The 12023-nt window shown below is 42.4% G+C and overlaps 2 protein-coding genes across 2 annotated transcripts in view; one reads left to right on the top strand and one right to left on the bottom strand.

The window, feature by feature from the left end:
* The window catches only part of ITGB1BP1 (integrin beta 1 binding protein 1), a 13263-nt gene extending 12669 nt beyond the window's left edge, over positions 1–594 (bottom strand). Inside the window, exon 1 of the mRNA XM_012639952.1 lies at positions 488–594. Within this exon, the coding sequence (XP_012495406.1) occupies positions 488–559 (72 nt within the window). The 5' untranslated portion in view covers positions 560–594. The remainder of the gene's footprint in view (positions 1–487) is intronic.
* A 4340-nt stretch (positions 595–4934) lies between these two features.
* CPSF3 (cleavage and polyadenylation specific factor 3, 73kDa) overlaps positions 4935–12023 on the top strand; it is a 64487-nt gene continuing 57398 nt past the window's right edge. Inside the window, exons 1-4 of the mRNA XM_012639942.1 lie at positions 4935–5220; positions 9695–9758; positions 10891–10988; positions 11648–11776. Of these exons, the coding sequence (XP_012495396.1) occupies positions 5171–5220; positions 9695–9758; positions 10891–10988; positions 11648–11776 (341 nt within the window). The 5' untranslated portion in view covers positions 4935–5170. The remainder of the gene's footprint in view (positions 5221–9694; positions 9759–10890; positions 10989–11647; positions 11777–12023) is intronic.

The raw sequence follows: 12023 nt of genomic DNA, 5'->3' as shown, positions 1-12023 counted from the left end.
TCCTTTGAATAGGAGACCAGAGAGGCCAGCTGAATAGATCCTCAAAGGTTTGTTTTGCATCAATTAAATCCATGCATACCTTCAAATAACATTCAAAAGTCTCTGGTGTACAGCTATTTGCCAATCTCACTCCTAAGTAAATGTAGTATGTATACTACAAACCCTAGAATTCAAGAGATTTAGCCCCTTAATGTCTGCAATTTCTATATTTGAAAAGTTTTAAAAGCAGTACTTGTTTCAATGAGAGCATTCATAGATTGTGTCCCATCCAGTTTAATGAATTTAAGAATTTCAGAAAATCTACCAAAACAAAATAAAATAAACCAGGCACAGAATGTATCTGTAGCGCAAAAACTGAACGTTAAAACACACCTAGTTTGAAGACTATCAGGAGGTCTGCCATGGTTAGTATCCTCCATGCAGTATCAGTTAGAACAAATAAAATTCTCATTGCCTTATGATTCTGCTCCAAACTCATTCCCCCTACCTTGCTCTTAGTACTGATTTCACTACTTTGGGAACTGCTACTGCTGTGTCGTTTTTTGCCTTTCCGAAACATTTTTCACCATAGCTTGATCCAGAGAAGATCCCCTGAAAGTACAAATGTTGGTGACAGTTACATCAAAAAAAAGCAGCTTTAAATCACTTTATATATAATAGGAATGAAAAACATCAATTCCTTCCAGTTCCATGAGTGTACTCCTTTGACTTAAAACATAAATATTTTCCCGTGGATACTATTCTTTTTCATTCTTTCTTTCCTATTAAATTACAAGAAGCTAACCCAGCCAACCAAGAAAGCAGAAACCTTCTTGTCCTATACAGAGGTGTGAAAAGCATTTTTCTCATAAGTATCAGACATAATGTCATCTAGTTCTCAAAAAATTCAAGTGCCTTCTGTTTGATTCAAGATTTTCGCAAAATGTAGGCTGCATTCACTGGTTTATCAGTTGAGATACTGAGTCTCAGATTCACATTCTGTACTTAGTTGGGCTAAGAATAAAAGACATACACACCGTTCAGAATGTGCATTTTTCTTGAAATCTTGAAATATCTTTAAGTAAATGCTGACATAAAAACATTCCTAGGTACTAGCTCCTCACATCCCGGCTCCAGTAAGGACAGGTATGGAGACGACCTTAAGTTTCCCACCGTCTGTGCTGCCTATGTCTTTTTTTAAATTAATAATGAATGCCTTGGAAACATAAAGATTCATCCTTGCCCATCTCACAGGAGTATATATATTTGGAAAATTAACCTGCATGATGTTGCATAGTTCACAGAACTTCCAAATACAGTTATATCGTCTCATTCCATCCTCCGGCAACCTGTGACAGATTCGTTTCCTCTACTGGTGTTTTGTAAGGGCCTACTATGTGCCACGCACTGCGCTGGGGCCCTACGCCCCACCCTCAAGGGGTTTACAGAGGGTGGGTTATAACCTGCCTTTGACAGATGGGGGAGCTGTGACCCAGCTTTCAGGAGGATTTATGAATAAGATAACCTAACCAATTTTTACTGAAAATTGAATTCTACAGAGGGAACAAGGAAATCTGCTTACTAGAGAATCGAACACTATTTTATTGTCTCCAAAGGTTCCAGAGACAGCAGTCTACACGGAGAGCTTCTTTTCATTCTGATATGGCCAATTCTCTTCAGAGAAACAATGTACCTGGTGAAGAAAAAGGAATGAGTAAGTCATGGGGCAGTGAATGAAAGCCCCTGCTCCAACTCAGACTCTCATCACACTGGGAGACCCCACTCTGAGCCCGCTTACGACTGGATGACCTTAGGCCACTGATCCCGGTCTGACTCCTGAGCCCAAGCTTTTGAATCAGCCTCACCATCCAATTTCCTCTGATATATTTGCTTTATTTGGGGGGAGGGGCATGAGAATCTGATTGTTTCATTCATTCCTGAATAGTCAGTGAACACCTACTAGGTGCTAGGGATACATGACTGAACAAAACAGACAGAGGCCCTGACCTCAGGGAGCTTATCTTTAGAGGAAGTAGAAAGACCAGCAAGAAAAACAAATATAAAGCATAGTTTTAGGGAACAATCATTGCTATGAAGAAAACTAATGCAAGTTAAGGAGATACAGAGGGTCTGAAGGAAGGGGTGAGTATTTCAGATAGAAAAAGATGCTCTGAGGAAACGAGATTTAAGGAGACCTGAATGAAGTTGAAGCCATATATAGAGGCAGGGGAAATGCACTGCAGGTGGAGAGTACGGCTAGTGTGAAGGTCCCGAGCGAGGGAGCATGCTGATGCAAGGGACAGCAAAAGGCCACTCTGGCTGGAGCGGGAGCAGGAGAGGAGGGTGGCCGAGGACAAAGATCTGCAGAAGGCCTGGCAGGCCACCATAACAGTGTAGCCTTTATCTGGAGTTTAACAGGAAGACTCTGGAGGCTTTTAAAAAGCAATTCAGTGACAAGATCAGATTTTTGTTTAAAAAAAAAAAAAAGACTCTGGGCTGGGCATGGTGGCTCATGCCTGTAATCCCAGCACAAGGCAGGAGAATCAGGAGTTTGAGACCAACCTGGGCACCACAGCAAGACCCCATCTCCACAAAAAATAAAATAATAATGACTCTGCATGCCAGGTAGGTAACCAACTCCATAGGATAAAGTAAAAAGAAAGAGACTGGATGAGTTGTTGCAAAGGACAACCTTACCACACCAGCATGCTTCTCGGCAAGAGAGCCTTATTCCAAGGTCTGCACAAAACTGGGTTAACCTAGCAGCAAAAGCACCATGTTAATGGTCTCTGATGGGGGTTACAATGTTGGTGTATAACATATTTAAGCATATGTAAACATATAATTTATATATATATAAACCAATTTTAAACATGATTTTAAAATAAAATTTGATTCTATTGTTAGTGGAAGCCTGAAGCATCTCCTCAAATCCCTAGAACGCTAGAATAATTTGAACAGTCACTACACTGTACTACAATGCCTTTGCAACTCTTTAAGACTTTCTTTTCATCATCAATCAGGAGCTTAGGAAAAAGAAGCATTTATTAAATGCTTTGATATCTGCTGCTATTTTGATGCATGTTTTAAAGCAAATGATTCTTGCCTCAAAATTATTCATGCATAAAAATGAGGCCAATGATATTGAATGTCACTTGGATGTTCCACAGGTTGATCAAATGCAAAAATACCTCAAACTGATCCCTTCATCCTCCCCTCCGGATCTGTTCCTCTCCTCTCTCTCTCAGGAAATTATATAATTGCTGGTAGAAACCAGGAAATCGCCCATTCCTGGCTGTCCTTCAGCTAATCGAGCACCTGGACCCACTGAATACTCCACCTGCTCTCTGGCAGGGCCCACATCATCACTAGACTATTGTTATTTACAACTTCTTTTAGTGTCTGATGAAAGGGATGGAAGCTCAGCCTGTAACAATGCGCACACACACACAGTCTGGCAGACAACTTAAGGAATTCGCAAACCTGAAGATAATACTCCATGATGACAGACCTTGTCCTACTGGACTCCCTACCCCTCTAAATCTACCAACACACTTCAGCCAAAATGATTAAAATGATTTCTTTCAAACATAAATCTGATGCCATTAGCCTCTCAAACTCTTTCACTGGCTCCCCCGAGCCAGAGGCTGCGGTCAAAGCTCTTCAGCAGGACGCGCCAGGTGCGTGCTCCCGCCACCGGGCTGCCTTTCCAGGCACATCTTCCACAAACCCGGGACTTCGTTACTTCTCAGGAACGCAAAGCGATGCTCCACGCTGCCCCGCTTTGCGCCCGCTCTCCCTCTGCCTGGAAAGCCCTTCACCTTTTAGTCACTTGGCTACCTCTCACCTTTCAAAACTCATTTCAGGCTACTTCTCTTCTATCTATAGAAAGCCTTCCTTGTACCTGTAGGCTGAGCTAAGGGACCGGCAGCTGCAGCGTACACCCTGATCATAGCATCACAGTCTGCTACGATCTCCTTAGACCTAGCTCACTCTCCAAACTGTATGCTCATCAAAGGCAGAGCTACTCATCGCTGGACACTCGTGCGGGGCACAGCCTGGCAGAGGACATGCTTCATGAACCTGAACTTTCTTGGATGGTGACACCCAAATAATGACACGTGCCATGCACAGCGCTAGGTGCTACAGATACCTCTAACCCTCACTGACCAGCAAGGCTGCAGTATGACAGCCCCTTTCAAACGAGGACACCAAAGCGCCGAGGGATTCAGTGACCTGTCCAAGGTCACCAGGTTAAGCACGGATGGGGCCAAGTTTTGGATGTAAACAGAGCTGGCTCCAAAGCTCTTCCCACACGCCCGCTGGTGCACACGTATTTGTCGCAATATGGGGTGCCGGACACGTGCTGGGTGCGGAGGCTGTGACACAGCGGGGAGACGGCTGAAGCGGTGCAGAGAAAGAGCAAGCACAAAAAGAGAGCGCCCTCTTAGCCTCGCCTTCCCCCCCGGGGCGAGACTCAGCAGATCCGGCCTGGAAAGCCAGCCCGGGCTCGGAGGCGGCCACCCCGGGCGCCCGCACCCGAGCGGCGGGGCCAGGTTCGACCACCGGCGCCACAGGGGCGGCGGCCCCTCCTCACCCCGGCCCGGCCCTCGGCCTCCCCGCCGCCCGCCCGCGTCGCCCCGGGAGTGAAGGCGGGCCCCCATGGACCCCGCAGGCTCCCGCACGACCCCACCCATCCGTCCCGGCCATGGGCACCGCCCTCAGGGTCGCCTTCCCGCCAGGCGCCCGCGAGCATGGCCCCGGGTGGGGCGAGGGCCGAGGAGCTCACCTCGCTGCTGCGGGCCCATCCCTGGGGCCGCCTGAGCTTCGGGGGTGAGTCGGAGGGCCCCGGCCGCCGGTGCCCGGGTAGCTACTCCAGTCCTTACTCCAGCTCCAGCTTTTCCAGCCCTCCTCCCCCGTCCGCCGGGCCCCGCCTCTGAGACTGGGCGCAGGCGCAGTCTTGACGACCCGCCTCGGGTTCCCGGGCTCTGTGCAGGCAGGAACCTCGCGAGCCCGGCGCTCCGACCGGAAGTCGAGGGGAGGTGCCTAATGTCGCGGGCTGCCGAATGCCGGAAGTTGTGCTCTTGGTCAATGGGGTTTTTCCTTCTTTATTTCCCCGTGGCTGTACTTCCAATTTAGAAAGATTCCGGCGACCTGTTCTTCACTCCCGCTTCGCCCTCAGACTTCCGGGATGTCTGCGATTCCTGCTGAGGAGAGCGACCAGCTGCTGATCCGACCCCTGTAAGGGACCTGCGAGAGAGGGAAGGAAGCTACAGGCTGTGTGAGAGGCGAGGAGGGGTGACCGGAGAGGTTGGCCTCCTCCGTCGCCCCCAACTCCAGCCTGCTGCGGGCCAGGCCTCTCAGGCTCAAGGGGTTTGGAGGACTGTTGATCGGAAGGGGCCTGCTAGGTCGAATGGGATTTTGCTTTTTCTTCAGTTTCAGGGGAGTTGGAGGGGGAAAGTTTTCGGGGGCCCCTGGGCGCTTTCATACACGCTAAAAAGCGTTGTCAGTTAGCACAACGGATCTCTGCGCATCAGGGCAAGCCATGAGGGAACCAGTAATGCTTTTGAGTGACAGGCTGAGAGGAGGACCTGAATGAGGCTGTAACCGTGCAAGGAAGAACCAAATCTATTTCTTAATACCTCTAGGACTTGACCTGTGCCAGGAAGTGAAAGAGAAGATAAATTAGGGATTTGCTATGAGTTTCGGCCTTCTAAGCTCAGACTCAAACAGAAGTAGGAAAGTGAGAAGTTGGAGAGGAGAAAGTGCAGAGGTTTTAGAGACAAAAAACTCAGCCATTGATTGACCATAGGAGACTCGGTGGAGATGGCCTTCAGCATTCTGGAATGCTGCTTAAGGAGAGATAATAACTGTGGGGAACTTGAACTCCTATAGAGAAACAATTCAAATCCACAACATATTTTTATTGTTAGATATTAGTTGGCACCACATGAATGTATACATTTTCCAAGAGGTAGAAAGTATCTCCTTTACACATTCATTCAAAAGGCTTCATTGAGCACCTGCTTGAGACATAGCCCGAGTTTCCTTCTGCTTAGTTCACACCTGTCATCTCTTCTTGTGTTCAGTACTGAGCAAGTGTCAAGCACCGCGTGGGGATACAAATAAGACAGAGGGCTGAATTAATTGCTTTCGCCAATTGGAGGGAATTACAGTGCAAAGTGGAAAGTACTGGAGAGACTTTGGAATAATAGGAGACCATTACTTTGGAGGCAGACCTGAAGTCCAGCGCCTACTTTACCACTTATTAGGACAACAACCTTCACTGAACCCACTGCCTCATATGAAAATAATATAACAACATTTGAGTAAAGATCATGGTAGGTGCTTAGTAAGTGATAGCTAATATAAGAGCCCAGGTAGGCATTGCACTGAGCACTGTGAAAGTATGGAAAAGGGATTTTTAACAGATTGAGGAGAAGAGAATGATATCTCATATATCCTGCAAAATGTGATACTTGGACTGAGTCCTAAAGAATGAGTAGGAATTAAAGACAATGTAAGGGCCAGGATGTTCCAGGCAGAGAAAGTAGAGAAAGTGGCACTTGGGAAAGTCAGAGTGGTCACAGCTTGTGGCCCGATTCCTCATGGCTACAGCTAAAAGGTTAGCAGATGAGGTGGAACAGGCTATCGAGGTCTGCTTTATGAAGCACCTCGTATACATATTAAGGAGTTTGGGTCTTTATTGAGTCAATTATAGGGAGCCCACAAAGAATTTTAAGCAAGCATGGGATATTGTAGGAGTTATGTTATAGGAAGGTCACTCCTGGCAGCAGGTAGCAGATGAATAAAAGGATGGGTTAAGTGGAGGGGATCCAGTAGGATGTAGTTGAAATAATCCAAGGCTAAGCAATAAGAGCCTGTAATGAGTGAAATGAGTGGTTTGAGAGAGTATAGAAGTGAAATCTTCAGGATTTTATAACTGATCAGGTCAATCTGAAGTGACGGTTGTGGGGAAGGGAGGCAGGGCAGAGAGGAATGTTAGGATGGCTCAGATTCCTAGGTTGGGCAGCTGGTAAAGGGTTGTGTTATTCACTGGAGGAGTACAGGAGATGGGGCAGGTCTGGAGTAAATTTGGGAGTTTTGTTATTTTGTAACAGCTTTACTGAAACATAATTCACATATACAACTCATTTAAAGTGTACAATTCAGTGGTTTTGAGTATGTTCACAGAGTTGTACACCATCGCCACTAATTACAGAACATTTTCATCACTCCAGAAAGAAACCTTGTACTTACTAGCAGTCATACGTAATTACCCCAACCTCCCCAGCCCTATGCAACCACTAATCTATTTCCCTCTCTACAGATTTGTATATTCTGGACATTTCATATAAATGGGATCATACAATGTGTAGCCTCTCTGGCTTCTTTTGCTTTATTTCCAAGGTTCATAATTTGATAGTTTTTATTCATTCAGTTAGTATTTCTTGAGATTTACTACATGTCAGGCACTGTAGTAATACAACAGTGGTCAAGATAGACACTCTGTTCTCATGACGCTTTCATTTTGGTAGTGAAAAACATGCCATAAATAGATAAAATAACTTCACGTAGTTGTAAGTATTAAGATAAAATGATGCTGGACTGTGGCTTGCTGTGAAGGACAAATTAGAGGAGGTAGTTAGGGGAGAGCCTCTGGGAAGGTAACCTTTGAACTGAGACCCAAATGACACAAAGGAGCCAATCATGTCAATATCTGAGGGCAGAATGTTCCAGGAAGAAAGGAGAGCAAATACAAGGGGATTGTGAAGACTATCTTGGCATATTGAATATGAGGTCCCTGGGAGATATTCTGGTAGAGATACCTAATGCCAGGTATGTAAATACAGACTTGAAAGTTATCAGCATGTCAAAAAGATGAGAATGAAGGTTATGAAGATTGAGATGGGGACCAAAGAGAGAACCCTTGGAACGTCAACATTTAAAGGTTGAACAGAGGCAGCTGAGTGTGTGAAGGAAACTAAGTAAAGCCAGCAAGATAGGATGAAAGCATGGAGTCACAGAAGTCAAGGGAGAAGTGCTGGAAGAAGAAGCACATAGTTAGGGGTGATAAAGGCTGCCAAGAGAACAAGTAAGCTAAGGACCGACACCTGGAATACCAGCTACTTGGGAAGCTGAGGCGGGAGGATCAACTTGAGCCCTGGAGTTCAGGTTTTCAAAGAAACACACACGCAAAAGGACTGAAATAGCTGTTTGCACTTAGCAGCAAGGACAGTTTCAGAAGAGTGGTTGGTAAAAGCCAGATTGTAGTGAACTGAGCAGTGAGTAGAAGGTAAGGAAATAGAGGCAGAGTGTACACAGCTAGCTGGGAAAAGAATGAAGTGGGAACTAAAGATTAGAATCAAGGAATTTTAATTTTGGGATGAGAATGACTATAGCATGTTAAATTCTGATGGTAAAGGGAAGATAGGCAAAACAAATGTCCATAGTATAGCAGTGTTCAGTTACTCAGAAATAGGGATTATGTAGAATATAGAATCGTGATGAAAATATTCACCTTAGAGAGAGGTATGTGTTATTGCTATAGAAGAAATGGAAAGAGACAAAGGTGTGGGTAGGTTGGTAAATGAAGTTGAGGAGACTGACAAAGGGGCTGTATTTTTTTGATGCAGATAATGGCCCATGCCTCAAGTGAAGAAAAGGATAGAGGGTTGGGAAATTTAGGAAAGGGGAGAAAGTTTGAAACAGTTACTGTGGAAACTTGAAGAGAAAATTGATCTAGGGACACTTAAGAAACAACATCAAGGGCCACTTAAAGTGGAAGGCCAGGGAATCTATAATAATTAAAAATATTTTTTTATTTTTTTAAAGAAGAAGGCCAGGAATTCATTGTAGCTCTCATCTCACGTAGCAGTTGTTTGATTTTCTTTATCTTCAGCCCACTAGGAGGTAGGATCTCAATTTGGGGATGAATCCTTTTCATGTCTATTTCCTAGTAGACCGAGTTCCTTGAGGTCAGGGTCTGTGTATTAGGCATTTCCACATCCTAGGCACTTCATACAGTGCATGGCAAATAGAAGCTGCTTAATGTTGAATGAATGAGTGAATGGTGAGCTAAAATGGTTGGGAAAAGGCATCAAAGAAGGTGAAGGATTTGAAAAACAGGTGAGGTTTAACTTGAAGTGTGCCTTGTAATCATTGGAAATTATGGCTGCTTTATTAATGTAAGAAGAAAAGAAAACTAAGTACTGGTATAAAATATAATGAAATAACAAGGTAGAAGAAAAAGGGACTGAAAGTATGAATAAGTAATCTATTTTTTGAATATATAATATGATCTTGAAGATGACAGAATTTTGAAGTGATAATGGCTCTATACTTAAGTGCTAATTATAAAAGTCATTACATAATCTGCATAACTGCTACTTTACATTTTAAATATAATTTAATCCTAACATTCAGAAGATTGAATTTAACCTTTGGGCTTCTTGGATCTGTACCACCTTCTCTCACAATTTTAACAACTGCAAATTCCCTGAACTTCCAAGGATCACTTATTATCTTTTCCCACATTGACACTGTTCTTCCCTGTCTTTATAATTTTATAGAACTGTCATCTGCCCCCAAATTTTTAAGTGAATGCTGTCATCAAACTGTGTCATACATAGTTTAAGTTGTAAAAATGTTTGAATTTATTGAGCTTGGATTTGGTTTTTTAATCATTTTTACTTCTCCCCTTGAATGTTTACAGTGGAGCTGGGCAAGAAGTAGGAAGATCATGTATTATTCTGGAGTTCAAAGGAAGAAAAATAATGGTAATTATTATTTTTGTAGCCGGGTTAATAGTATGGTTCTGTCTACATTGGGTATTAGGTCTTTTCTAGTAGACTAATTATCTGTTTAGCTCCCAGAAAAATGTTATAGTACATGTAATTTGTGCTGTATAATGTTAATGAGAAAAACTAATATACATTTCTACTTAGCAATTTGACAAAAGACTAAGTAAATTAAGAAGATATATTCTAAGATTGTAAAATTATCAACTAGATCTGCTGAACTATTGTTTCTTCAAAGTCCCTCTTCCACTCCTGGAGGGTTGAGCCAACCTAACTGCCCCAGGCCCCAGTGAAAGATCTGCCCCAAGAAAGAAAGAAACTGTCCCAGACATGTGCAGAGCTCTAGCCATCCCCATGCAGCATGTGGTAATCGAGCCTTGGCTTGGGAGCTTGGATACCCAAGTAGCATTAGGGCTTCTGGCCTCAGACAAGTCACTCTGCTTCTCTAAGCCTGAAAGGTAGAGGGAGTAGAAAAGATGGTTTCTAAGGAACGCATTAGAAAGATAGTTCAGTGACTCATGTTCCTTTGGTTCCTCTTTCTTTCCAACTTCTCCCAATCTTAAAAGAACAGGTATATGTCAACACAGTCATCTTTTTAGTCATTTATTATATTAATTTGGTAGTAATGCCCTATAAAATAAGTAAATCTTTAATGACTGACTCTTAGGAATTTGTTCCCTAATGCCTTAAAATATTTAAATTACCATGATCAGGGAAGTTTTCCATTTCTGATTATTATCTTCTCACAATAGTCAGATCTGATAGTAGTAATTCTATGAACTTTTAAAGTGCCCACCATCTTCTGATAATCAGAGTTCTTGAAAAAGAATTCATTTATTCTTAGAGTGACTACCAAAAGAATCTAGAAAGATGTCTTTTGTTTTTCATCTTGTGGCCCTAAATATGAGCTATATTTTTATTAATAATTTGGGAAGTTAGAATTGTTTATGGCATATTTGCTACATTTAATAAGAATTGTGGTCCAAGTGCTAGTGTATGGAGTCCATCTTGATTATGTGGGTAATGAATCAGTTATGATTGTTGTCTATTTGCTGAATGAATTTTAACAAAATGTGCAGGAGATTGTGATCTTTTTTCCTGTTTCTTTCAGCTGGACTGTGGGATCCACCCTGGCCTAGAAGGAATGGATGCTCTTCCTTATATTGATTTAATTGACCCTGCTGAGATTGATCTCCTATTAATTAGTCAGTAAGTTTTGTCTTTTAATAACAACACTGTTTTTCAAGGACTTTTACTGTCAAGATCATTCTTGACCAGATTTTGAGATTTGGGTTTTTTAAAAGTACAGTATTTTCTACTAGGAAGCACATTTCAGACATCTACATCAAAGCCATCCCTCCACAGTGTCATCACAGGCTAGAGAAGTGTTTACTGTGAAAAACTTACCTACCTCTAGGTATAAGCAGTGAAGTGGAAGGAGACACCTTGAATCATAAAACATGAGAACAAGAAAGCCCTTTTTTAGGATATCTCCTTGAGGTCATTATCTTGTCACTTCTTCTAAAAGTACTTCATTTAAAAACAGTGACTTGTTTCAACTTTATTTCACTGAAATATTTATTGTAATTCTAGCTGCCACGAGTATTTTGGGCATATTCTTCCCTCTGTAATTACTCACTAATAAAGTTTTTTACTATTTAAAAAAAAAAAATTTAAATCTTTTTCCTATACTAGAACTATGTGCATCATTTCTTCCCTCAGCATATACCTACTTTTGGTTTTCTGAAAGTATCAGTAGATAATTGTTACAGAATTTTTTTGTACAGTAAGCAACAGTTTCATCACATATAGTATTAGATGGATAATATTTTTTAAGAATTAATGCAATCTCTTTGTTTCTTTTTAAGTTTCCATTTGGATCACTGTGGAGCTTTGCCCTGGTTTCTGCAGAAGACAAGTTTCAAAGGAAGAACATTTATGACTCATGCCACAAAAGCTATTTATAGATGGCTTCTTTCGGATTATGTCAAAGTTAGGTAAATTACTTTATTAGATTATACATGCATTTGGCTCTGCACGATACATAGGGTTCAAGATACAGACCATTTTGTGTTTTTGTTTTTTAATTTTAGAATCCTGTTCCTTAAATTGAACATTTTGTGTTTTAAAATAAAGTGCTCTCTTTTTGTTTGCAAGGATGCCAGTAATTTAGTCATTCATTAACAAACTCATTAAATACCTATTTTGTATCTAGCACCTTCCTGACCTTGACGTCTTTATATA

The sequence above is a fragment of the Propithecus coquereli genome, unplaced genomic scaffold, assembly GCF_000956105.1.
Source record: "Propithecus coquereli isolate 6110/MARCELLA unplaced genomic scaffold, Pcoq_1.0 Scaffold145, whole genome shotgun sequence".
In the NCBI taxonomy this organism is placed as follows: Eukaryota; Metazoa; Chordata; class Mammalia; order Primates; family Indriidae; genus Propithecus; species Propithecus coquereli.
This window is presented reverse-complemented; position numbering and strand designations above follow the sequence as displayed.